The following is a 27,474-nucleotide window of genomic DNA, read 5'->3' as shown; positions in this document are numbered from 1 at the left end:
GAAGGGGCCATGCGGCCCTTTCGGGAGTTGCAGAGCAGCCAGGGGAAGAGCCGCTCCTGGCCACCTTCATTTAGCTCCTGAAGGGGCTGTGTGGCCCCTGCAAGAGCTGCCTAGGCTGGTGCTGCGTTCGCAGCCCTAACTATTTAACTCCTGAAGGGGCCGTGCAGCCCCTTTGGGAGCTACTTAGGCTGGCGCTGCATTCGCAGCGCAGCCAGGAGCAGCTCTTCCCTGCCTTAAAGGCAGGGAAGAGCCGCTCCTGGCCGTGCCGCAAATGCAGAGGCCATTTAACTCTCGAATGGGGGCCGCATGGCCCCCGCTCAGGAGCTAAACCAGCTAAACCAGCACCCCCGCGTCTGACGTCAGATGCAGGGGGCATGTCGGGGCCGCAAGGCGTGGCCCCTGATTGGGCACAGCCTGGGTTCTTTGAACCCGTTGGCCCAATGGTGGCTCCACCCCTGCATCACACGCATTCCATGAGCCAATTTGAACTTTCTAATCCCATGTCTAGGAACCTGTTGGTACAGAAATGCTTCTTGTTTATACTGCTACTTAGTGTTTATTTAGCAGCAGCAATGAGGAAGGTTGTTTATAGAATAGTGTTCTTCTTACTGCAAGACCTGGCCACCTGTGGCAGTTCCCATCCACCCGGAGTGCGGCTCCCTGACTTGTTTGTTAGGCCTGTGCAAAGCTTCAGCTAAGCAAAAGACTCCACACTGCTCCCCGGCAACATGCAGTGCTGTGCTTTCCGCAGAGCTGGTGGGAGTCCTTTAAGTGAAACAGCCCTCTCAAGCCCCGGCACCATCGAATTGAGGTGCAAATGGAACACTAGGAGGTATAGTCTTTCCCAAGACTTCCCCCATAGAGCTCTATGGGGAAAGTGCTGGGAAAGATTATACTTCTCAGCAGTCCATGTACACTTTCTAAGACAGTGCTGGGGTTCAACTGGGCTCTGTTTCTCTTAAAGCCCTCCCACCTCGCCGGTGCAGGGGAAAAGGTAACACTCACAGAGGCCAGCACAGTGGGAAATGGCTCTCACACTGAATGTTTCTTGCCAAAGTGGCCCCCTTTTGGAAATGGAAATAGAAAGATCACAGGTATGGAACAGAGTAGTGATGCAATTCCTATCGAGAGTGTTTGCAATCTAAAGTCAAGTGCACAGATTTAATGGAAGTCGCTTTAAATTGTGTCCTGTGGTGACTGACTAGATCAGGGCTGCTCAACTCTGGCCCTCCTGCAGAAGCTGGCCTACAATTCCCATAATCCCTGGCTACTGGCCACTGTGGATGGGGATTTTGGTAGCTGTAGTTCAGAAACAGCTGTGAGGGCTATGTTGAGCAGGCCTGGACTAGATGCAGAAACAAGCTGCTCATCACATGGATCAGAGGGTTGTGTCAGTGCCACAACAAACTTCTCCCTGAAGGTTTCAAGGGGCATGGAAAAATTCCCAGTCTACACAGAGGCACCAGAAGAAATATTTTAAATAAGCTCTTTAATGTGCACCACTTGATAAACAAGGCAGAGGAGGAAGAAAGAGACAGGAAGGCTGTTCTCATTATTTGGGGACAAGTGTCCTACCCAGCTTTGGGAGCTGTGTGCACTCCTGGTTTTTGGTCTTGTGTAAGTTAAAAGCTAGGTCAGAGGAGGCGAAAGTGTTTGTGTTGGAGGCAGGTGCAGGCTCTGATGACATTTCCTCCTACCTCAGTAATATGCTGGGTGAAAGTGCTGGGTAGGATAGCATGGCCAGAGCTGTGCCCACCTCCCACACAATTAATTTCCCCTCCTCTGACCTAGCTTCTAATTCACACATGACCAAAAACTGGGAGTACACACAGCTCCTACGGCTGGGTAGGACACACATCCTACCCAGTTCATGATCAGGAGAGCAGGTCTTGTGGTAGCAAGCATGACTTATTTATTGATTTGATTTCTATAACGCCCTTCCAAAAATGGCTCAGGGTGGTTTACATTAAAGCAAACTAAAACTAAAAGGGGACTTGTCCCTTTTGCTAAGCAGGGCCCACCCTGGTTTGCATTTGAATGGGAGACCACGTGTGAGCACTGTAAGATGGGGCCACTCTGGGAAGAGCAGCCGCATATTTGCATGCAGAAGGTTCCAAGTTCCCTCCCTGGCATCTCCAAGGTAAGGCTGAGAGAGACTCCTGCCTGCAACCTTGGAGAAGCCGCTGCCTGTGTAGACAATACTGAGCTAGATGGGCCAGTGGTCTGACTTGGTATATGGCAGCTGCCTATGTGCCTATGAAGTGCCTTAGGGTTTTATAAAGGAAGAATGGGAAGAGGATGGCTAACATAGCAAAAGGCACAGAAAAGGCAATGGCGGTTTAAGAAAGGCTTTTTCAAGAAGTATTAGATTACGTTGTTATAAAGATTATACTAGCAGAGGCTCTCTCAAGGGAGAGATGGCAGGAGGTAATGCCAGGAAGAGAAGGAATTGTATCAATATTTAGCTTGTGTTGTAGCACTTTAAAGTGTTCACATACTCTTTCTCAGTAAGAAGATTGCAGTAGCATGGGCAAGAAAGAATTGCAGGCAGGGGTTTTAGAAGTAGCCTTCTGAGGCTTTACATAATGTTTATCTGATACTCAAACACAGTGGCTTCTGTGATAACTAATAAACCTTGAGGAGGGCAACCTGAATTATGAAAAAGTACTGAAAAAGGTAACTGAGATAGCACACACACGGAGGCTGCACGGTTAACTTGGGATGATAATTATAACATGTGTGAATCTGTGTCCCTTGAGAGATCAAGATTCTTTTACTGTGTTTATCTGTGCAGACTACGCCTGGCTACAATATCTAAAACAAAAGGGACCGGCAAGACAGTTTTAATGAAAAACTGTGAAGATGGTGTAACAGCCAGTTCTAGCTCTCTACGAAACACCAGACAAAAAATGCCATCAAAAAGCATACTATGCCACAGTGAGAGCAAGTTCTTTTCAAAGAGACGTAAACGTGGGTGCCTGAATCACGGACCATCAGTACAAGACCTTTCAGCTACAACTGAGAGGATTTCGTTCCATGCTTAGAAACTGATGCAGTGTCTGTTTGGATAGCTGATAAGCCAAAGCATACTGCCACAAAGGCTGTATCCAGATGGAGAATTATTGGTGATATCTTCAGAGATCACAGCTCTGGTTGTTTGGATGTGGTGCTTGGAAAATGCAGAGAAGTATTTTCAGAGCAGAGCAATTGTGCCATGCAGAGACTTGGAACACAGGATACAAATATGCAGAAATATCTTCCATGGGAGATTCTGTGACAGATAAAAAACAAAACTAAAATATGAAATGTTCTATTTTATGTTGTATTGTTGGCAAATTTCATAGGGAAACCATTTAATCATTTCATTTCTGAATTAAGGTAATGTTTTGTCAAAATGGGTAACTGGAAAAGGAGCAAATGGGCTGATGTTTTTCAGAACCGAATCCCACTGGGCCTTCTGAGGCTTTCCTAAGAGATTCTGATCCAATCTGATGCTGAATCTAAAGGGAGGCAGGAAATAGTGTACGATCCAAGGGGGTTCTCTGTGGGAAGTCTCTTCAGCCCAAAACAGATGTGCATCAGAGAGAGTCAAAACAAGAAGGCTGTTGGCCACAATAGCCAGAAGCACAGTCTCAGCTATAAGAGAAAATAAACCTCTGACTACTAGATGTTTGATGACAAAGACCTTGTTGGTGCTTTGCATTTTGGCAGCTCTGGAATGTCAGGAAGAAGATTTCATGACTTTTAGTAATTCAGAAATCAAAGGTGACATGGCAGTAGAACTAGCAAAGCCACAGCACTTCCTTTGACACAATCTTAACATGAGATCAATTGGATTAAGGTTTTGGGAAGCAGAAACCAGACCAAGTGTATTGTATTTACCTGAATCCAAAACTAGGCTTTTTCCAAGTTTTTTGATATTAGAATTCAGGAGGTTGTCTTAAATCCAGAGTCTTGTTCATTTTGAGTAAATGCAGGTATACCCTGTATTTAACCTCTGCTTTTAAAGGGGTGTAATCTTAAATTCAGAATCATCTTCTAATTGGGTAAATATGGTACCTATTTCCCCCTGGTCCTATCCCCATCTATAGATGAATAACACTGTGAAGGTCTTCCCACTCAGAAGCCTCTTATAAATTTAGGACTGCACCCTTGTAGATATCGGTACTGGGTCACAATCTGCTGGCCAAATGTTTCCCCCCATTTCACTGCTTGTTACTACCACCTTCAAAAGCAGATATGTACATAGAAATCTGCATCCTTATGTAGATTGGGATTTGTCTACATTGGTGTTAACTTTCTAACTGAAACACTTTTTTTTTTTCAAAACAGCCAACAGACTGTGAGGAATTGCACAAAAATCTCACAGCAATGAGGGTGTAGTGAATAAAATAAGTGCAGGCTGCTGATTTTTTTTTTTAACAACTTGACTTATATGAGATATTGATTCTAAATTAGATGCCATTTTAGATAAAATTATGGGTTGATTATTACAAGCTTGAGACCTAAGATACAAGATTATGGTTCTAAAGAGTCTTGCAGCAGTTTCCCCAGCCCTACTGTCTAGAGCAGGGTTAGGCAACCTGGGCTCCCCAGTTGTTGAACTGAAACTTTCCATCAAACCCCCGCCCCCAGCCACAATTTACTGAGGCTGGGGATGATGAGAGTTGTAGTTCAGCCACAGCTAGGGAGCCAAGGTTGCCTACCTCTGGCCTAGAGCCACTTCATGACTATCTTATGATCAGCTGATATTTACGCTGGCCATTTCCTGGTAGTCATCAGCTAGGGTTGACAATTCTGCCTGAAGCTGCTCCTGGAGATCCCCATTCCACTCCACCCCCGCCAATATTTTTTCACAGTATCAAGCCATTAAAATATTTAGTTGAAGACTGATGCTGATTCCAGGAGACTCCCCGGCCGGGAGCCCAGAAGACCCGACACCCCTCGGTCCCAGCGGATAACTGAGTGGCAAGAAGATCTCTGGGACAGCTTTAGAGTGCCCTGAGTATGCGCACAGAAGTAAAGGTAAAGTGTGCCAGTGAGTCGGTCCAGATTAGACCCTGCAACGGGGTCAGGACGTATCTCTGAAGTGTGCTTCCACACTTCCTGTGTTGTGACACCACAGTCCCTATGCTGACAGCAGGGTGCCGTTCATATTTCCAATGCCTTGTTTCTAATTTAATCGCTGCGATATAGTGCTATGATGTCATATATCCGGCATAAAGAAGTTGCTGTTTTTTCGGGTTGTTCGTTTTTGCAAGACTGCTCCCCCTGCTGTTTACGTTTTGAATGTGATTTGCCTGAAAAGAAGCATTTTGCTGCTGTTGAGCAGCTAAACTGGAAAGCACCCTAGTGACAACAGAGCCCTGTGGTTGTCTTTGGAAGAATATAGGAGAGGTTTACCATTGCCGCCTTCTGCGCAGTATGAGATGATGCCTTTCAGCATCTTCCTTCCTATATCACTGCTGCCCAATATAGGCGTTTCCCATAGTCTGGGATACATACCAGCAGGGATTCAAACTGCAACCTCTGGCTTGCTAGTCAAGTCATTTCCCCCTCTGCCACAGTAGTATATGGACTAATCTCATTATTTACATATGTCTCTGCTAGGGTGTTGTACCTCTGAGATAAGCTTTCAGTTTTATGTTTCTGGGTATGGCTGCCTGCTGCTTTTGATAGGGGTGTGATAAGCACTAACTCAAGTGATGTATTGCTATCACTGCCATATGTTTCTCCCTGCAGCTGTTCAAAGCACACCGGTTCTTCTTGTAGGAGGGGGGAGACAGTCCTGGCTAGGCTACTCTCTTTACATTAAAAAGCATTCTCCTCCGTCGCCCTTAACTTAGATGTTGGAACTGGAGAGAGGCGTATAGAAAACCTGAAATAGATAACTGAAAAACTGACGGCCCACAAAAAAGAGAGAAATGCAAAAGAGGCTCTTCGAAATTCTTTAAGGAGGAGTGGGAAATCTAGCAGTAAACATCATGAGAAACTGACGTCATCAGTGCTTCTGAGAAAGAGAAAACCTAACCGAAAACGAAAGAGAAATCTGCTGAGATTTCCAAACATTAACTCGCGTAATCAGAGACTGTAAAGCGCTTGTTTTGCTAGAGAGTCACGACTTCAAGGACTCCAAAGCCATCGTCGGGATCAGCTCGGCAGGCAAGTAAATATTCATTACTTCCCACTGCACTTAAAATAATAATTTTAAAAGTGCCGGGGACTTTTAAAAAGAAACATGACTGGGGGAGAATAATTGTCTCGTTAGGAGTACACTTTTTGCTCGCACTTTCTAGTCCTGGCAACGTGACAAGATTGTCTGTTCAATCGCGTTAATGATGACCCTCCCCCGCCTAACTGTCTGTGTCGGAGTTTAGGACAACTCTTGAGAGAGAAGAGGGATATTTGTGGTTCGTTGTGTTTTGTTTGCTCGGCTTGGGTGGGCCCGAGGAGCAGGCTAGGGGGAAAAACAAGAGACAGCCGAAATCGACACGAAAGCTCCATTTAAAGAAGATAAGAAAAGTACTCCAGTAATGTATCAAAATTACTTTCTCGCTCTCCGCCATAAGTCTTCGGAAACAGGCTTTGCCAGTCTGTCGGAGTGATGATGGCCCTGACCTAGGTAGGTTTGCTCCAAAGACCGTCGGACCAAATTCAGTGGGGATCACTCCCAAGACAAGAGTGAGTGAAGACGGTCAAAGTTCGTCGCTTTCCGAGGCAAAACCGCAGCCACAACACAGACAGGCTTGCGAGCTGCCTCGGCGTGGGGATTCCTTGGATGTGGGCTGCCGCGGAGAGGACGCCTCCGCTGCTCCCAGATTAAGCCCCTAGGTCGAGGCAGCCCAGAACAGCGTCTTCTCACGTTCTCAGACGCTTCCGCGTAGCCCAGATGGATACTAGATGTGCCTTTCTCAGGCCTGCCCGGTCCCAGCGTTCTTTCCCATAGACTTAAGGTTTGATTTCCCCTTCACTCATTTCTTTCCCCTCTTTGTTGTACTCCTCTTCAAAAAAACACCTCTGCTCTCCTTTAGGCAGAGCCGGAACGCGCCTTTAAGAGCGGCGCGGGGCGGCGGTGTTTGTTTGGCTGGGTATGTCAGTAGGCTTTCTCATTGCCCTTCCTGGCATCAGCCCACTTCAGTCCCCACTGGATTCTTTCTTAGCCTGGATTCTTCCCCCAGCTTAGTGGAGCACAATCCTGTGCATGTCAACTTGAAAGTAAGTTCCTCTATGTTCACCGAGACTTACTCTCTAGCCTCCTGATCCCACTTTGCTAAATCCACCTTTTTGTTCTATGCCGCCTCCTAGCCCGGAATTTGTGCCTTTTCTTCCTTGATGGCAGGGATGTAACTATAATAGGGCAAGGGGAGACAGTTGTCTGGAGGCCCACTGCCTTGCTGTGGGGGGGAGGGGGCGGCAGAGGCAAGTCACATGACTGACTCCCCTAGCCACGCACCCGCCGGGGCTCCCTTCAGTTGTAGTCATCCTCCGAAACTGATGTGAGTGTTAAGATCTGGAGCTACCAGAACAGCATGTCTTTCTCTAGTATCATTAAATGACTTGCATCGTCCACAATTTACAAAACCTTTTAAAAAATAATTTAGGATGATGTTCTATTGTGGCACGATAGATAGATAGATAGATAGATAGATAGATAGATAGATAGAAGAAAAAATTACTATGCTTTTTGTTACCACGATTCAGCCTCATTTAAGATTTCTTTACTTCATGAGCTGAGCTTCAGTGAGGGGGAGCCCCATTTTAAAATCTTGTCTCTGGCCCGACTCCAACCTTGCTACGCCCCTGCTTGATGGCTGTATTTTTCCTTTCCCTTCTATTTTTTCCTGTCAGTCCCCACCCCTGCCCCCCTTTCCTTATCCATCTCAGTCTTCCTCCCCACCCACTGACTATTATTCTGAGCCTACTTTTTTCCTTTGCTTTCTTTCTTTTCTTTTTTTTTTTTTTTTGCACCCCTCTCTGTCTATTCTAAATTTCCATGTTCACTTTCCCTTTTCTTACTCCTTCATTAATATATCGATTACCAGGCTTGGCTTGACTTCTGCACTCCTCTGCCTGGCAGGGGGGACCCCTGTGTCCCAATTAGTGCTGCAGACAAAACCAAATCACGGCTGACTTTTATATTTTCAAAACAAGAGCAACTATGGCTTCTTTACTCTGGGAATCTCACCAAGCACAGCCTAGGCTAATTCAGTCTGCACAACACCTCCCCTCTCCTTTTTTCAGATTGTTATGCAGACACCAGATCAGCTTGTCCAGCGAGCAAACTTCCTTTTCTCTTCCCCCAACGCTTTGTTTTGTTCATGTTTTGCTTAACATCCTGCTTGCTAAGAGATTTGCAGAAGAACTGGACAGCTTGCTCATTCCTTTCTCATGAGAAGCCCACAAGCATTCTGCGACAATAGCCCTTTCCTGATATTTGTCCCAGTCATCTGGTATTCAGAGGCCTGGTCTGCTGCTTCTGAACTTGAAGGTTTCATTTAGGCTATGTATAGCTGTTGGCCAGGAGAGCTGTCAAATCCCCTTTTAAACATATGTCTTCCATTTGACTCAGAAACAAAAAATATAGTCAGCAGTTACCTTCTCAAGCATGGGTGAACAAAAATTGGGTCACTCAAGTACAAAAGTGGCACATTCACTCTTTCAAAATAGCCCACCTATCTTTAAATATGTTGCTCATTTGTATCAGATACAAACCTCAGATGTCCTCTAAAAATCCAGGCTGCAGAAGGCATTATAGGAAATGGATATGGATATTGGGTGGGTATGTATATCTCATAGGGAAAGTATATATAATCCTTGACAAATTTTCTTTCATCCAGGAGCTAGTCCAAAAATTTGGGAGCCAATGGACATTGACAAAATTACTGGACAAACATGGGGTGGGGGCAGGGCAGTAAATGGGCTTCTCTTTATCCCCCTTACAAATAACATACTTAAAACAGAAACAGGGTGTCCTGGGTCAAATAAACATCTCATTAAATAACACTACCTGTGATATAATGGCCTAGATGCCACAATTACATTTCGAGATACGATGGCTCCCTGGTACTTGATTTACGTGTGTGTGTGTGTGTGTGTGTGTGTATCTTTTAGAAAGAAATGTTTCCATATTTGAGGATATGCTGTGTATTATATGTACTTTAGCACTTTGACTTTCTACAGCAACAAGCTCAAAGCAGAGAATATGCAAATAGAATACAGCATCCCTGTATAATTAATTTATTACAGGCATACCTGCGTGCTGGTGGCCCTTGTTATCTGCAGGGGTTCCGTTCCGGGCTATAACTGCAAATAATGAAACCGTAGATAATGAGATCTTGAATCTATGGAGATTGGGGAATTTGGCTCCTGGAGCCAAAAAGAAGAAGAAGCCTAAAACAGGGAGGAGGCGGCAGCAATAAGAGCACTAACATACCATACTATGCTCTGCAGGTCTCCAGCAATGCCCCACCACCAAACTCAGCCGATTTTCCATGAACAATCATGGAGGGGATTTTTAAAAAAGAAAGAGTCACAAAATGGCTCCGTTCAGCAAAATGGTGGCCAGAAATGACCCCGAAGATCATTTCAAGCCATCTAGGGACTATGCAAAGTAAAGTTGTGCCATTGAGTCGCTGTCAACTCCTGGCAACCACAGAGCCCTGTGGTTGTCTTTGGTAGAATACAGGAGAGGGGTTTACCATTGCCATCTCCCACACAGTATGAGATGATGCCTCTTAGCGTCTTCCTGTATTGCTGCTGCCCGATATATGTATTTCCCATAGTCTGGGAAACATACCAGCAACTTGTTGCTCACTAGGCAAGTTACTTCCCCACTGTGCCAGCTATGTACCTATAGGCAATTTTGTTTACTATTTTTACAATTGTGGATAACAAGGTTGGGTCCCCATTGCCTGACCCCTGATATGTGAAACTGTGGGTGCCGGGACTATGGATAATGAGGGCGACCTGTAAATCCTTATTATTCTGCATTGCATAGTATGCGTTGCTTTGTTGTATACAGTATGTATGTAATGGTTCATCTGCTTGTGTCAGCTAGCATTACCTGCTCTGTGTGTTCTTTATTAGTTCTTTCTTTTGGCTTATGAGATTGTGTTACGCTGCTCTCTGAGGGTGTATCATGTACAGCATTATATTGTGGCAGGGAACTCTCAGCACACCATAGCATAGCACTGTACTTTAGAGGAACAAGGCAGCTTTGCCCCACAAATCTCTCAGGGTTCCGAGTTTCTGGAGACTTGAGAGCCTGTCCTTCAAGTATGCAGAGCCTGTCCCAAACTGATTATGTTAAATGTTACATACGTTTAACAGGATACACAGAAAATGCAGCAACAAATATATCTGTACTAGCCAACCCCGCACAGAGCATCTGTGCGCTCTTTGGAGCCAGCGGTTACCTCTCCCCCCCCCCCTTCTGCCCCAGTCTCCACTTCCAGGCCCAGCCGCCTCTTCTCCCCACCGCCACTTCTGCCCCCCCTTCTCCCCCCCCCCCGGGCCTTGCCTCCGCAGCTGGGCTGGGCCTGCCGCTGCCTCTGGCCTCTGTGGCCAGGCCTGCTGCTGCCGCGGCAACCCATCCTCCTGGGTGTGCCTCAGCCAATCAGGCCCATCCGCCACCCAGCCAATCAGCTGAGTGCTGGGACGCACATTCCATGGCACACCCAGGAGAATTAATATAATAGATATCTTTTCAGGCCTTTAGTCCAGTCTCCAAGATTGGCCAAAGGATCTAGTCAAAGTTAAGCAGTTTTAAGTCCCATTTATCAGGGATCCACAAATGTAGGTTTAGCTCACTAGCCAGCTATTATTTGTGGCTGCCACCAATCCCTTCTTTCTTCAGATCCTTTTCTGGCACACATGCAGAGGTCTTCGGAGAGAAGTTTTTTATCATTTGTACTGGGATATGGAGATGGTAAGAAACAGTGGGAACCCTCTCCTACGGCTCAGAAAGAATTCCTGCTGTTTCTCACTGTCTCAAAAAATGGCAGTGAAAATTAGATTACTGGTGAGGAGCTCTGTGTGGTGCTGGGTGTCCTGCTTGCCAGAGGACTGGGGGCAGTGTTCCCTCTAACAGGGATTCCCAGATGTTGTTGACTACAACTCCCAGAATCCCCAAGCAAAAGCCATTGCAGCTGGGGATTCTGGGAGTTGTAGTCAAGAACATCTGGGAATCCCTATTAGAGGGAACACTGGCTGTGGGTGCTCACCGCTGGCGAGCTGCCAAGTGGATTTGTAGGTGCCTGCCATTTATTGTAATGGGCAAGCGAAATGAGACTTTAAATACCTCACATGGAAATCAGTTGAATCTCAATCCAGCCAGAGTTAAGCACTTTGAGGCCCTAGTTTATGGTGTCAATAAAAACAATGTTCCCTTCTTATCCATGTCATCTGTGGGAAGGGTGAGGTTTGGAATCTCCCATAATGCATCATCTCAGCTACCAATGTGGCATAACATGACCAAATCAGATGTTCAGGCTTGAGGCCTCTATGATTATCTTACATGTTTATCATGGCATGTCCTGAAATCTTGTTTCCACAGGTGTCAGAGCAGTTACGTGTCCATCCTTTCATGTGTTGAATGAGACTCTGTGCTAAAGACGTTGTATGAATAGAGGCCCTGGGACACACTATGAGAAGATTGCTGTGGGCTGCTTAGAAGAACTTGTTGCTTCTGTAGGAGGTGAGTATGGTTTTCCTGCCCTTCCCTTTTTCTCCCACCCAGGTATTCTACCACACTTGGGAACTTTTTGAACAGTTTGGTTTCGAAACGTATTGAACATCTAGGCATGTAGACTCATAGTGTTGGAAGGGGGCCATCTAGTCCAATCCTTTGCTTGATGCTTGAAGTTCAGAGCCAGAGCTTTCTCAACAGATGGTTTTCCAGCCTCTGCTTGATGACCTCCAGCATGGGAGAGCCCACCATCCCCTTAAGTAATGGATTCAGTTGTCAAACTGCTCTTACTGTTAAGAAGCTTTTTCTGGTGTTCAGCTCAAATCTACCTTCCTGTCATTTAAGCCCTCCTGTAACGTAATAAATCTATTAGATTAGATTTTAGCTTTGCTGATGCTGTCCCTATTTGTCAGTATTTGTCTTAGTGACTTATCTTTCCTTTCCTTCTTTGTATGTATCCTTTTTTGTTTTCAATTCATCACTTCTTCTTTTTTGTGCCACTATATTGGCTTTTTTGAATTTCTCCCATTTTTCTTTTTAATTAGAATTGTTTGTGACTGTACCTTTAGTAACTTCTTCTGGGACTCCTATTCATTTTGAGCCCCCTTCCCCATCAATTTATCTAACCATGGAATCATTACTAGTACTTCTCTGTGCTTTTAAAAAAGACTACTCAGGCAGGATTAATTCTCTTCTGAAATCCAAGGTATATGTTTGTAAAGGTAAAGTGTGCCATCAAGTCAGTGTTGACTCCTGGTGACCACAAAGCCCTGTGGTTGTCTTTGGTAGAATACTGGTGGGGTTTACCATTGCCATCTCCCACGCAGTATGATATCATGCCTTTCAGCATCGGGGATTTGAACCGGCAACCTCTGTCTTGCTAGTCAAGTCATTTCCCACTGCCCCATTAGGAGGCTCCTAAAATTGTGCCATCCAATCGGTGTCAACTCCTGGTGACCACAGAGCCATGTGGTTTCCTTTGGTAGAATAGAGGAGGGGTTTACCATTGCCATCTCCCATGCAGTATGAGATGATGCCTTTCAGCACCCTCCTATATTGCTGCTGCCCAATATAGGTGTTTCCCATATACCTTTCATAAAATCCGGAGCTTTCCAGAAAACCAAGGTGCATGTTTGACTGTGCTCATAGTTTGATTAAGATCAAGAATTCCTGGACTCCATGGTCACTTTCCCCCAAAGTTCCCACTACTTCAGCCTCATTGACCAACTCTTCCCTATTGGTTAGAATCAAGGCAAGGATAGCAAATCTCCATGTTTCTCCTTCTGCAAGAAGTTGTTAGCAAGGCATGACAGGAATTCGTTGGAAAGTCAATGGAGTTTGTCTCCCAACAGATAGGGGTAGATAAGGGGAGGGGTTTCTGATGGTGTGGCATGTTGTTAGAATGCATTGCAAAGTGCTAGACCATATGGGTTGTTTGGTAATTTGTCACTTTACCAATAAAAAGTGTGACAGCTTCCCCAAGTGGCAGCTTTTAGGTGCATTAATGGGCATCAAATTGTCGGGTCCTAAATTTACACCCCAAGGTGGGTCAACATTTGGATTTTCTACATCAGGCACCAAAATGACTTGGAATGGCCTTAACTGTTCCTGTTGCAGACATATATTTTTTTTTAACCACGGGAATATGATACTCATCTCAATAAAGAGAACTTGCCAAAAAATAAACCAATTTTTGATTACTGTCATCACAAGTTTCTCCACATATCCTGTTGAGTTGGCTCAAAAAGAGATCCATGCTTCCTGACAGAACTAGACCAGTACAGAGTATGACTGACTTTTCCATCCTTCATAGATGATGAGTATCGGAGGAGGAAGGATCTAGAGATGTGCTTTTAAATTCTTAAAAGCTGGTATTAACTATAGCAGATATGCCTGTTCCAGGCCATTGTTCATCTAAGGTCAAACCAAGTAGCAACAGTACAAACATCTGTACCCATGAAAATGTATACATTAAAATATTAGTTTAAAGGGGGCTGCCTTACTCTTTTTTTCTTTTTTAACAGTCCAGTAAGTTACTCTTGGTTTTCTTCTACGGCAAAGCTAGATGTTGCATGTGTTTTGAATTTTTTTTTTTTTTAAAGGCTTTCTAGCCTGAAGTAAAAGCCCAAGAAAGCATCCTTTTAAGAAAAACGAAGTGATAAGAGACTAGTGGACAGTAAAATCCTCTTTGAGCCCTCTATCAGGCCATAGTTTAATATATTCAAGATTAATCTTATGGGAGGTTTTTCCCCTAGTCTGTATCCTGCTGATATCTTATTTGTCAAGATGCCATTTGGGCTTGTTATAATTGATAGCAACATGTTGTTTTATTTACAGAAAATAAGTCTTGGTGAGTGACTAGGCATTTTCCCTGGTGGCCCCATCATGTTTTTTGGTCAACGTTTTTCACCATTTGAAAATGTGTTTGCTAGTTTTCAGTGCCTGAGCATTCTGCACAGGAGCGGTATTTATTTTTATAGCCCTACCGAGACTGTATGCTTGCTTCCTCTATTGCTCAGGCATCCATTGCTCTGAGATAAATACAGTACAACTAGTCTCACCCTAACCCCCAGAGCAAGGCAGTTTCCTTTTGCTGCCTTTTACTGCAGTACTTGCTATTCTTTGTTTAAACTATTTACACCCTGCCTTTTGATCAAATCATCTCCAAAGTAACTTATAACCAACTATAACAATTGACTTTTCTCTTGGTAGGAGAGTTCCAAAAGAGTTTTTTGGGGGGAGGGACATCCTTCCCTCCAAAAAACACCCTTTGGGGGAGTGGTTAAAACCTCTCCCTATTTCCTGCCATTGCTGTCCTTCTGGGCCCTGTGGTAAGCCCAAGGGAAATGGCCCATTCTACGCATGTGTGCATGCACAGGAAGTACGCTGCAAAGCAGCACCGGGTGCAACTTTCACGAGGGCCCGGGTTTCTCATGACCCAGCCCAGCTAGAACGTAGCTCATCTCTTGCTGGTGAAGCATCTAAAATGTTGGGGGAGCAGGATGTTAAATCATCTCCCCAGTTCTCTGATCCTCCTGCTGTTATCCTTACAGGGCCTTCAACTGAGCCCCCCAGGAGAAATAGCTGGCCCACTTCAGATGCTGCCGGGCAGCACCAGATGTAACTACTGTATTGATGCAGACTCTGCCACATTATATTAGGAGAGGAGATCTGGTCTTGTGGTAGCAAGTATGACTTGTCCCCTTAGCTAAGCAGGGTCTGCCCTGGTTGCATATGAATGAGAGACTAGAAGTGTGAGCACTGTAAGATATTCCCCTCAGGGGATGAAGCCGCTCTGGGAAGAGCAGAAGGTTTCAAGTTCCCTTCCTGGCTTCTCCAAGATAGGGCTGAGAGAGATTCCTGCCTGCAACCTTGGAGAAGCTGCTGCCAGTCTGTGAAGACAATACTGAGCTAGATAGACCAATGGTCTGACTCAGTATATGGCAGATTCCGATGTTCCTATATACATGAAAGTGACTGTTGTTTCCTCTTTCCAGGTATTCAGAAGGAAAATGCAGCTCAAGTTCCAAAGAGCCATCGCTAAGTCCAGCACGGAGCTGTGGTGGCAAAGGTTCCGCCCATGCTGCTGGTACCTGAGTCATCTCTCCCTTGTTTTTGGTTATATCATGTTTCTGTTTTATGCACTCGTCTGGGAATCTGGGAATCTTGTCGACCTTCCCACCAAAAAAATTGGCTTCTACAACTTCTGCCTTTGGAACAAGGAAGCAGGAAAACTGCATTGCTTCTTGATCGGAGACTTGGAGAAGATGGGTGTTAGCAAGCTGGCACTGGTGTTGTCAAGGGTCTGTGTATACACCACGCCAGTCTTATGCCTCTTTGGCTCCACTACAGTCTCGCAGGCTCTTTGGTTTAAAGACAAAGGTGGATGGAAACTGGCCCGTATTCTGTTGGCTGTTTGTGTTCTGATCCTGTTTTTTGGCCTTGCTCTGTTTATCTTCCAGACTCAGAAGTGGGTTCAGGTCTCCGATCTCAGTGTGGCTTTTGTGGCTCTAGCTGGGGCTCATATTTTAATGCTGTTCCACTTGATCATTATCGTCCTGTACCTTGCACAGTTTGAACACACTCTTGCCCCCAAGGGCTTGCTTCCTGAAAAGGGCATCCCATGAGTAAGCACAAGCTTAAATATGTTTTTGGGGCAATAATTTTAAAAGTGCCTTCTGAGCAATGCCTGTTGCACAAGTACCTGTATTCCACCAAGTCAGACCCAACATTGCGTTGGTCTGTGATAGGATGGAGCAGAAGCCAATACATACACTTCTCAGAAGGAAATAGCAGCCTACAAAGGCTGTCACTTTCAACATTACTCTCTGAAGTATTACCTCAGCCTTATTCCCCCTGGGAGGACACGATATCTAGCAAGTAACCAAAAACACAAGGCTAGGGTGGGGTACGACATTCACTCCTAGTTAATTTAATGCTCCGCTTGATATACCAAATATCATGGTGGGATGGAGGATACTGTATTGCACTGTGCATGCTTTCTTTCCAAGCTCTGAACTGAGTGTAGAGATTGCAGTCATGTAAAACGAGCGTGCTGGGAGGGAGATGTATTTCTAAAGCACAAATGTTTCTGTTCGCTGCCTGGTTTTGAGTGCTGGAGCAAGCAATAAGTAAAGGAAGAGAGCTGGTCTTGTGGTAGCAAACATGAACTGTCCTCTTTGCTAAGCAGGGTCCACCCTGGTTTGCATTTGAATGGGAGACTGCTTGTGAGCACTGTAAGCTATTCCCCTTGGGATGGGGCCACTTTGGGAAGAGCATCTGCATGCTTGCATGCAGAAGGTTCAAAGTTCCCCCACTGGCTTCCCCAGAGAGGACTGGGAGAGACTCCTGCCTGTAACCTTGGAGAAGCCACTACCAGTCTCTGTAAACAATACTGATAGTCTGACTCAGTATATGGCAGTTTCCTATGTTCCTAATAGCATAGTGTGTTTAAGGCGGCAACAGCACTTAACAGCTTTGGCATTTCTGGCAGTATTCTCAAGCTCTTATATCTAAACCTGCAATTCCTGCAGTGTTTAAAGACCGAGATGGATGGAAACTGGCCTGTGTTCTGTTGGCTGTTTGTGTTTTGATCCTGTCTTTTGGCCCTGCTCTTTTGGCCTTGTTTTCTCTTCCAGACTCAGAAGTGGGTTCAGGTCTCTGAACTCAGAACTATTGGACAGTAATCAATAGGAAGTGAGCTTTTACTACAGGATATTAACAACTATTGACTTGGTTTACTAGCCAGACAAACGTATGCCTCTGTTACACTCCACCCCAGGGCTGCTGTCGATTCCTAAGAGCCCCAGTGCGGCTTTGAACGAGTAATTGTGCAAGCATTGAAGGTGGTTTCATGTACCATGCTGATTTCTAGCCATTAATGTTCAAGTAGAAAAGACTTTTTCTTGCCTCTGAACTACAGTATAAAAACAATCTTGATGTTTTGAAAGCTAAATGAGTAGCTAGCTCATTTATGACTGACTTTCTGTCACCCACATTTTTGTAATTCAAACAAAAGCCATTCAAATTAATGTCTTAACTCACTTCTAGATGTGTTGTATTTTGTAAAAGTGGGGTGGGGGATCATATGCATGTGTTCTTTTGTATATAGCAATTCCAAAGCACTTTGTATGCTCTGAAATGCCTCTCACATACTTGTTTATGCCCCATTTTTCAGCCAAGAGTGGTTTAGTTGAGTTTACAATTTAAATAGCAGTGGGGCAGAGTTTACCAATATGGCTTGCCAACCACCACCCCGATACTCCGTCCAGCCTCATACATGCATGGTGGGTGGGCAGTTCAGACACACAAAAGGACACTGGGTGGCGAAGAGCTAAATCGGGTCCACCCTGGTTGCATATGAAAGGGAGCCTTGAAGCGTGAGCACTGCAAGATATTCCCCTCAGGGGATGGAGCCACTCTGGGAAGAGCAGAAGGTTCCAAGTTTCCTTCCTGGCTTCTCCAAGATAGGGCTGAGAGAGAGTCCTGCCTGCAACCTTGGAGAAGTCTCTGCCAGTCTGTGAAGACAATACTGAGCTAGACCGACCAATGGTCTGACTCAGTTATGGCAGCTTCCTATGTTCCTATGTACACCCTAAGCCACTCAAGCCAGCAGTTTCCATTCCAGTGATGTGAATGGCAGCATCTTCTGGGTCCTGGCAGGTGATGACACCGTCCATGTTCTTCCCACCACAGGGAGAAGGCAGAAACTGCAGATGGACTTGAGAGATGGCAGCTTGCCTAAGGCTATCAAGCAAGATGTCAATCCAGAGATGTCCCAGTTACTGTGCTACACCACCTCTTATTCCTAGCCTTGAGCAGCACCAATTGGGGTGTTTAAAACAGTTTCTTTATATGGCACTCAGTTTAGAAGAGGTGGTGTGCCAATCTGATGAAAACTGATACAAGAGCAAAGCCCCACAACATGAGTTCCCAGGCCTCCTAAGTCTTCTGGCAGTGACAGCTTTGTCCATTGCATCAATATGATGGAGAAGCTGTCCCAAGAAAATACTTCTCTGAGAGTCCAGGCCTGTATCAAGTTTGGCAACATTATATGTAGTGTAAAGAACAGGTACAATGTGCATCCTCAGAAACAGAGTACATTAACACTTTGCTAATGCTAGTGGTCTATGCAGACAGACAAACTTGTTCACATATTCTCTCCAAAGTTCTAGCTTTGTACAGAAAATGTAATGAGAATCTTTAAAAAATCCACACAATGGGAGGCAAGAGATAGACCAGTGGCTGATAGACTGTGCAACTTTACACATGTAGTAGATGGTTCAGAAGCTTCAGCTGGTCCAGAATGCTGCTGAAAGGATGTTGGTGAGCACAAGTTGCTTCATAAGTATTACATCCATCCTGCAGCAGTTTTACTGGTTACCAGCTTGCTTCTGGGCTAGATTCAAAGTGCTGTTTCTGACCTTTAAAGCCCCACACAGCTTGGGGCCACTGAAGGCCCATCTTTTTAGATGCATTTTAAAATTCACCTGCAGTTTATCTGGTGGGTTTTTAACGTGTCATTTTTAAATTTGATTTTAACAGGTCCCTGTTTTTAGAACTGTTTTAATTTCAATAATTTTCATTTTGTGAGCCACCCCAAGCAGTATTATACTTGGGACGGGGGTGGGGATAAATATTTTAAGTAGTGGGATGTAACATTTGCAGTTACATAAGAGCACTTGCAGAAGCATAAAAATTATACAAGTTGAGTCATGCAACCTTCTAACATTTCCTGATGAACTTAAGAGCTGCTCCATCCCCGATCGCTCATAGGAAACAACTCAAGGTGTACCTGTCCAGCCAGACTTATAGTTGAATTTTGTCTTAAATGATTTTTAAAATGAATTCTGTATATGTTTTGATCTTGGTTTTAACATTTGTGGCTGTTTTTCACTTGTTTGTTAGCCATCTTGATACATTTGTATACAGCCTACTATAAAAGTATTTAATAAATAAAAGATGGCTGCACTGTCATGAACTCAGTTTATGCTATTTTTTTCTCAGCACAAATGTTACATTCCATCAGATGCATAATAATGTTGCACAATATGTCAGCCATGGTCTTCAAGTCACTATTTATGCTGAGAGGGTAGAGTGGAACAGGGTGGGTAGCCAGCCTGAAACACTACAGCTATTGACAGCTCTATTGCAGTTTCCCCCATTCTTAGAGCAGGCAGGCAGGCAATAATTCTGGAATTTTCCTTTCGCTCAGAACCCTTAAAATGCATCTGCTAACTGGGCACCTTTTAAAAGTGATGGCTCTCTTACATTCAGCTGGATTGAGTAACTGTCCCTATCCAACACACTCCTTGCCAGTGGCAACTGCTGGCATTTCCTTCCTAGATTTCAAGCCCCTTTGGGACAGGGAACCCTTTCCTTTCCTCTCTTGGTATATAAACACTTTGAACTTCATAATATACATACCGCTTTTCAACAAGAACAAAAGGGCTTTTTAGGAAGGAATTTGGCAACCCTAGAAGGCAGGTAAGTGACAGAGGTTCCACAGGATGCAAGGCTGGAAATGGGGTAAGTTGATTTGGTGTCAGGCGCTTCTCCAGATCCTATGTTTGAGTACTTGGTGCCACACTAGGCTTTAGCTTGAACTGGGTAGCCTGGGCAGTTTGAGAGGCTAGTCTTGGGCAAAACCAGTGGTGCAGCTTTTTCCTCCCAGTTTGAATAGACAGACGGATGCTTGGGAAGAAGCATCAACATTCACTACTCTTTAATAACATAGTTCCATTCTTATGATTTATTTGTCAAATTTGTACACAGCCCCAAACATTCATCTCTGGGCAGTTAACATCATAAAACAAGTTAAAACATACACAGAAATCTTAAAACAATTTAGACAATCTAAAACTTAAAGCTGGAAAAGCTTGGGTGAAGAGGTGGGTTTTCAAGTGCTTTATAAAAATTGTCAGGGATGGGGAGGATCGTATTTCAGTAGGGAGTGCTTTCCACAGTCTCCGGGCGGCAACCTCTCCAGATGACCTCAAGGGACCTAAGCCGTGGATGCAAGAAAAACAAATATTCATTTTCTGAAGGAATTTACAAAGAGGTTTCTCTCCCTGCTCCAGCGACTCCGACCCCTGCTTCTTGGCCCATGTTTGTTATTTCTCTGTGTAAACCACCCTAAGCCATTTCTGGAAGGGTGGTATAGAAATTGAAATAATAATAATAATTTTACTAGGAAAATTAGGTGGGAAAATTAGGCATGAGGCAGGAGTAAACAAGTACTCCCTCTGAAGCTACACAAGAGTTGTCCTGACTATCCTTACCTTGAGAAACAGTTTCTTCTGCAGGATATGCTTATGTTTTAAAAACTCAACTAAAAAAGATTTCCCGGACATATTTTAATACATCGTCGTCATTGTCATCCAATTTTATTTTCTCACTGCAAACTAAAGTCCCCAGATTGTTTAGAGGTTTGGATGCTGTGTTAGCAATTTTGGCTTTGCTGTCAGTATCGTCACTCATTGGATGCTGCTGAGGATCTTTCAGCACTAGCTGAGAGCCTTGGGCTTCATCTTCTGACAAAGCGATTGCCACTTCCTTGTCCATGCACTCCTAGCAAACAAAATAATCACACATATTAGGAGAAGCCTGTTGAAGCTACATAGTCCCCAACAAGCACACACCATCTCTGTCTAATTAGAGAAAGGGAGAAGACACAAGCTACATTCATTCAACACATATGATCTATGTACACTCTACACACGGCTATTCATAAATTATGTTCAAACATACAGCAAAACTATATCGTGCATTTGACGAGGCCTTGTAACCAGGTGCATTTTTAGAGGTATACACTGTATGCACACACACTTTTTTCTGGGGGGAAATTGAAAATGTGTGTGATTCCTTTTTCTAAGCACACTCTACAGGTCTAAAGTCACATTGTTTCATTAGGAGCATTTATAATTGTATGACCTACTTTGCTCATAACATCGATCATGTTGGGTAGATTACGTTTAGAAGTATAGTTTATTCGGACAATTAGTCCAAATGTTATTTAATTCCAGCACCTCTCTAAGCCAGTTTCTTCTATTTTCAACATCACTTTTTGCCTGCTTCTCAAACTGTCAAAAACTGTTTAAGAGAATCAGGGGAAACCGGGTTCCCCACCCTGAATTTGAGGCCTTCACATCTCTACATATACCACAGGGTCTGAGGAGGGCTAATATTGTACATTGTGACAGATGAGATGGCAGTAACCACAGTCTGAGCCCCAATTTTAAAGACCTAAAGATTATTCTCCATTTGCTCAGCAGAGAGGTGGAATAGCAGAACAGCTTGAGTAACAGCTCCTCTCTCTGATCTCAGAGAGCCAGGTCTGTGGTGGCAAAGACTGCAGAAGTTCTATAGCCATCAGGGCACACAAGTAACTGGAAGCAATCACAGAGGACAACATGCCTCCCAAAGCTCACCTCAGCCAAAACGCAGAGTGCCATGTCTACCAACTCGGCTTCATTCATACAGTATATAGTCTCTGTCCTGCAAAGGAAGAGCGTGTGTGTGATTATATATACACACACACACACACACACACACAATGAAGGAGGAACATTTCAGCTGCGATGGGCAAAAAGTACATGTACAGACATCAGAGCCTGACAAAAGCCAGACACCAAGGAGACATGGCATCTAGATTAGGTTATTCAGAGGCAGAGTTATTTAATAAAGTCTTTGTCCCAGACAGCCCTGTTTCTACTACTATGCTTATATGTGGCACTACTTTTCAAAGCAGTTTACATAGGAAAAAATAAGATGGTTCCCTGCCCCCAAATAATTCAGTGCCAACACCAGCAATAGCCACTGGGGGGATGCTGTGTTGGGACTGTTCTGTTCCAAGTATGTTACTTGTAAAGGCGATAAAGATAAGCTCATTTACCCACCCTCTCTCCACAAAGTCCATCACAGCCTGTGATTTTGTCAAGTGTCCATTGTCTGGCTCCTAAATTTGTAGGCTGACTCCTAGATCCAGAGGAAATTGACCTGACATACATTTTTCCAGATTAACTTAGAATCCATTATATTTGCCCCTTAGAGTTTAGTGGGGGGGGGGAGAAGAGGACAAAGAATAATCTCAAATACCTTTGCTATTTTGAAGCCTCTCCAAGCTCTCTGCTCTCAACTACTGGCTCATAAAAAATCTTGGCTTTCATCAAGAAAATATAGGTTACCACCGGGGGTGGGGGGTGGATGGTGGGGAGAAACGTTCTAGTGTGCAGTTCTGGTTTTGCCTGGATATGCTCAAAAGCTGTTTTTCTGCTTACAAACTTTCAAGGCTTTAAATCAGGTATTTGATGGGAGAGAATAGACCTGTCATTTCCACCATTCCAGAAGACCAATCTTGCACTTTAGAGTGACAAGTAAAAACAAAACAAAACTGTGAAACCAGCTACAGATTAACACAAAATATTGAGAGGGGGGCATTAAAAAAAGCAGGGGAGGGATGCTGGCTATCAGGAATTTTAGAAAAGGAAACAGAAGGTTTCATGAACAGACATATTGGTATGATCAGAATGGCAATTATAACAACAATAGCACCAAACTCTGTGCTATTTCCATCTGGTACCCCATGCATATGGTACTCAATTCCCCACCGTTCTGTTTAGTGCTACCATCACTGGGGTACACAGCCATCTGGATATACCTTTGTTCGAAATATCCAGAGCAGTACTTCCATTTGTTATTTCCATCATGAATAAGTGGGGGAAGGCTGGCTTTGGTTAGCTCCACCTATCAGTTATTCTGTTTGAATCTGAAGTTTGCCTTTTCCATTAGTAAAGCTGCAGTGTTTATCACCACCACACTCAACTCCACCACCATGCAAATCCACCATTTGGGGCCACTACCAATATAAAATAAGCAACCCACTTTTTCCCCATGCAAGAGTCAGCTACTCCAATTATCACAATGCCCTCCCAGTCAGAGGTTAACTTATATTTCAGTTGAGGAAACACACAAGGTTCCTACTACTTGCTACAAGCTGGCTTTTGCTTGAAGGTTTCAAGCTCAAGTTGAATTCAACCTTTCTTGGGTCTAAAGAGCCAAACATAAACCATCCTTTAACCTCATCAAAGCTGCTTTTTTCCTTCTCCTTGGCTTCACTTCTGCCAGTCGTTGTGCTGGCTCAAGTGCCCTCTTTGTCATCCAAGTTGGGAGGATCCTCTTCTTTGCTGCTTCAGGTGTTCCCATCTCCATCTATTCAAAATGTAAGGAAACTGCTTTCACAATAGGGAAATACAGGCATTAACTTTCTGCAATAGGCAGATTATTCCATTTCTATCCAAGCCATGGCACAATGGTCTTCCTCTCAACGGTATGTACCAAACATAGTGTCACAGGGATTAGTTAAGTCGTTAAACTTCCTTTTGTACTATCACAAAAGGATGACCTCCTTGCCACAATAATTCATGCTTTTTATCATAGCCAGACTTGATTACATTATATGTGGAACTACTTATGAAAAATGTTCAGAAATTTTAACAGGTCCAGAATGCAGCAGCTTGACTGATAACTGGAATTCTTTGTTCTAGGCCCTTCTCATTACCAGAGAAGGACAGCCCACTTGCCAGGCTGCCAAAGGTAACTTGTGTAAGATCCAGTGTCTAAGAAAGTATTGATGATGCATTTTCCTAGCCAAATAGGTACAGCTAGCGGTTACGTTCTAGTACTATTTATTTAGATTTATATGTCGCCCTACTCCCATAGGTCTCAGGGCGGCTTGCAAGCAATAACATACACAGCAACACAATTCCATGAAAATACATCTTACACAACCTCATAAACCACAACCCCATACGGTACTCATTCCACATGACATACTAACCATGGATTACAAGATCACTCTACAACCAGCTATCTCAGTGACCGAACACCCGACGGAATATTTCAGTCTTAGATGCCTTACAGAAGGCCAACAGATCATGAAGAGCTCTGACATCATCCGGGAGACCATTTCATAGAGCCGGGGCCACCACTGAGAAGGCTCTGGCTCTTGTTGATTGCAGTTTAATATCCCTAGGGCCCGGAATCACCAAGGCATTACTTGTGGCCGATTTCAAGGCCTGGCGAGGGACATATCGAACAAGGCGGTCTGGGAGGTATGGAGGGCCCATACTGTGTAGGGCTTTTTTTTAATTGGAAGGACGCTCAATTAAGTATATACCACAGTACAAGCCTGCACAACAACAAAAAAGACAGACACACACTATGGGCATAGGGCATTACTGCCCTTCAGGAGTGGAGAGCCTACAGTTTCTGTTCTGCAGCTCAGAGCCTTGGAGAGATTCTTTGGGGGAGTTGCAGAGTTGCACAAGAATAACGCCAAGCAAATATCACAGAGAACACTGTCATGGTGTAGGCATGAGTCTAAGATGAAATGAAGTCACCCCTTCTCATTCACTCTGCACAATACCCATTTATTGCCAAAACAAAAAACAGACATGAGTCTACATTCAGTACTCCAGATCATGAACAACCACAGCCAATGTGGCTTTGCTTGTCTGACTGGACCAGATGGCCTTTTTTGTATTTAAAAGATTATATAACATGTTCCAACAAAAAAATAGGAGTTCTCAAAGCAGTTTACATAGCAAAAGGAACAAGAAAATGGTTCCATGTTCCCCAGAGGACTAACACAGACACACAAAACACCTACAACAACCACTGGAAGGACACCGTGCTGGGGCTGAAGAGGGACAGTCATTAGTCTCTTGTTAGTTACTGTATATACCTATACAGACATTATGCTGTACATCTGTAGTAGTTCTTTATTTCAGTCAATGGCCAACGTTCCATTTAAACATTGTTTGTTTATTACATTTCTAGAATGCCCAATCTAAAAGCTCTGGGCGGTGCACAACTGGTTTACAAAAAATAAAAAACACCACCATTTAAAAACACACTGCTTGAAACAATATAAAAACAATTTTAAAACAATTCAGAACCATGTAAAGCCAATTAAAATACTTAAAATCAATTTAAATTAATACACTTTAAAGTGATACACAACAAAACAGCCTTATATACCAATAACCCAATGTGACCCATGCTAAAAATTGTAATCTAATATACATGCAGTGTTCCTGCTAACAGGGATTCCCAGATGTTGTTGACTACAACTCCCAGAATCCCCAGATGCAATGGCTTTTGCTAGGTGATTCTGGGAGTCAACAACATCTGGGAATCCCTGTTAGAGGGAACACTGCACACGTGTACAGTTATCTATACACATGTACGTGAGTGTGTGAGTGATTGTAGAGTATCTTCACTTCAAACGTGAACCTGGATTCAAGACCTCTCATATGCAGAACACCGACAGGAAGGAACTATATATCCATGCACTGAACGTAACCTGATAGATAAACTTTATTACGATCGTGGACCAGAGTGAACGTAACCTGTGAAGAAGGCTTATAAGAGCACCACCACTTTAGAAAAGTGCTTGCCTTCTTTGCCCAGTTGACCCACCACGGCAGTTCGCATAGTCCAGAGTGAATCATCCTTTAAAACATCACGGACAAGAAACTAAGGAACAACGGAACAACCCCCAAGATTAAACCTCAGTCTCTTGGGTTGCTTACCTTTCTCCTCCGCCCATCAAGAGCCCATCAAGACCTTCATTCCTTCACCCGAGGCCAGGAACGCAGAACATAAGAAGGGTTTTCGCCTGCTAGAAACTCCTACCATTGAGATAGGCAGCAGGCAAGGGCACCCATCGAGCACGTAAACTCCAAGACCAGAGGCAGCTGTTACAGAGAACACGCAACCTGGAAAAAGAACAATAACAACGCTGTTGAGGGAGGCCAGAATAAAGCAAGCACCTCCCAATAGCGATGCGGCGCCCTTATGACACGCGCTTCCCCGTGCACGACGGAAGGCCTGGACTCCACCCCACACTTTCGCCATTGGCTGGCCAGTAACGCTCTCCAGGAGGCTTTAAGGAGGGCGGGCAAACCATCTGCTGCTAGGATCCCGCCCACAACGGAGAGGTCTTGCTGAGTGCACTGCTGTGTCTGTACTCCGTGTGAGCGGAGTTGGCCGTGGTGGAGAAGTTGCTGTGGTTGAATGTTTAGCGCTCTTTGCGTGGGCCATTTTTGAGCACATAAAGGTTGCCTTCTTCCCACAGCCCCGTGAAAACACCTGCTCTGTTCGTGTGGGAAAAGACTGTTGTTGTTGTTGTTGTTGTTGTTGTTTGGGGGGGCGGGGAGAAGCGAATTTCATGTTAGTAAAGGGAATCGTCGACATTAAAACTGCCAGTACTATAATCCCTTATAAAAGTTTATAATGCAGCCACATTTGATATGCTGCGTAAAGTTCTGGTCTGTCTTAATAAAATGATACAGTAAAATCGGGAAATGTGCGGGGGGGGGAAAGCTAGTGCAAGTCAGAGTCGTGTCTCGAATGGAGGCGCACTTGCTCTGTGAGGGAAAGCTAAAAAGTGGTTAGAGTGCTGGACTAGGACCGGGGAGACCCGAGTTCAAATCCCCATTCAGCCATGAAACTAGCTGGGTGACTCTGGGCCAGTCACTTCTCTCTCAGCCTAGCCTACTTCACAGGGTTGTTGTGAAAGAGAAACTCAAGGATGTAGTACACCGCTCTGGGCTCCTCCTTGGAGGAAGAGCGGGATATAAATGTAAAAATAATAATAATAAAAAACGCAATGGAAAAGGGACACCTGAACAGCCTATCCAGTTCAGCATCCTGGTTCAGACAGTGGGTGGGGCCCACCAGAAGTCTCTGAGAAGCCCACAGGCAAGAGGTGTGAGGGTCTGCCCTCTCCTACTGTTGCTCACTGCAACTGGTATTATTTAGAGGCATCCTGCCTGAGGCTGGAAGTGGCCTATAGACAGTAGACTAGTAGCCATTGATAGACCTGTCCTCCATGAATTTGTGTTTTGTCTAAGCCCCTTTTAAGGTAAAGTGTGCCATCGAGTCAGTGAGATGATGCCTTTCAGGATCTCCCTATATCGCTACTCCTGATATAGGTGTTTCCAATAATCTGGGAAACATACCAGCAGGGATTCGAACTGGCAACCTCTGGCTTGCTAGTCAAGTCATTTCCCCGCTGCACCATTAGGTGGCTTCTAAGCCCCTTTTAATCATCATCCAAAAATAATCAGAGTTGAAGCACCTGCCACTTTAGGAAAGTCTGAATGGGTTGAGACTTATGCACTGAAACTATTATTTATATACTGCCCTTCCAACAATTGACTATGCGTTGAATGTGACAGGTGTTTATAAATGATGTGATCAATGGAGAGATTCTTCTTTCTTAA

General features: G+C 44.4%; 2 protein-coding genes and 1 long non-coding RNA gene across 16 annotated transcripts in view; 2 read left to right on the top strand and 1 right to left on the bottom strand.

Moving 5' to 3' along the window:
- Positions 1 to 4,420, top strand: part of AGBL3 (AGBL carboxypeptidase 3) — a 93,573-nt gene extending 89,153 nt beyond the window's left edge. For 10 of the 12 annotated variants that reach the window (XM_053252809.1, XM_053252810.1, XM_053252807.1 and 7 more), the window contains one exon: positions 2,795 to 4,420. In XM_053252809.1, coding sequence (XP_053108784.1) covers positions 2,795 to 3,044 — 250 coding nt within the window. In that variant the 3' untranslated portion in view covers positions 3,045 to 4,420. Of the gene's footprint in view, positions 1 to 2,014; positions 2,341 to 2,794 lie in introns of those variants that run through there. The other 2 variants (XM_053252817.1, XM_053252811.1) reach the window with 2 other exon arrangements.
- A 1,346-nt stretch (positions 4,421 to 5,766) lies between these two features.
- On the top strand, positions 5,767 to 19,162 carry TMEM140 (transmembrane protein 140). Of its 3 annotated transcripts, none has more exons than XM_053252820.1 (3): positions 5,767 to 6,622; positions 11,555 to 11,695; positions 15,184 to 19,162. In XM_053252820.1, exon 3 carries the CDS (start codon positions 15,199 to 15,201, stop codon positions 15,811 to 15,813), a length of 615 nt encoding a protein of 204 aa, XP_053108795.1. In that variant the 5' UTR covers positions 5,767 to 6,622; positions 11,555 to 11,695; positions 15,184 to 15,198; the 3' UTR covers positions 15,814 to 19,162. The 3 variants fall into 3 exon arrangements, with proteins under 3 accessions (XP_053108795.1, XP_053108796.1, XP_053108797.1); XM_053252821.1 differs by lacking the exon at positions 5,767 to 6,622 and adding an exon at positions 6,855 to 7,215; XM_053252822.1 differs by lacking the exon at positions 5,767 to 6,622 and adding an exon at positions 10,770 to 10,794.
- A 1,364-nt stretch (positions 19,163 to 20,526) lies between these two features.
- LOC128325658 (uncharacterized) lies at positions 20,527 to 23,397 on the bottom strand. Its single transcript, XR_008307539.1, has 2 exons — positions 23,265 to 23,397; positions 20,527 to 20,755 (listed from the first exon to the last, which is right to left on the bottom strand). It is a non-coding gene; the product is annotated as an uncharacterized LOC128325658 (long non-coding RNA).
- Positions 23,398 to 27,474: the final 4,077 nt, after the last annotated feature.

Source organism: Hemicordylus capensis, chromosome 5 (genome assembly GCF_027244095.1).
Source record: "Hemicordylus capensis ecotype Gifberg chromosome 5, rHemCap1.1.pri, whole genome shotgun sequence".
NCBI lineage: Eukaryota > Metazoa > Chordata > Lepidosauria > Squamata > Cordylidae > Hemicordylus > Hemicordylus capensis.
The sequence above is the reverse complement of the archived record's forward strand: the minus strand, read 5'-3'. Positions and strand labels throughout refer to the sequence as shown.

Excerpts from the sequence above, each read along its gene's own strand:
- TMEM140 (XM_053252820.1), top strand. The coding sequence starts at position 15,199 with ATGCAGCTCAAGTTCCAAAGAGCCATCGCTAAGTCCAGCACGGAGCTG.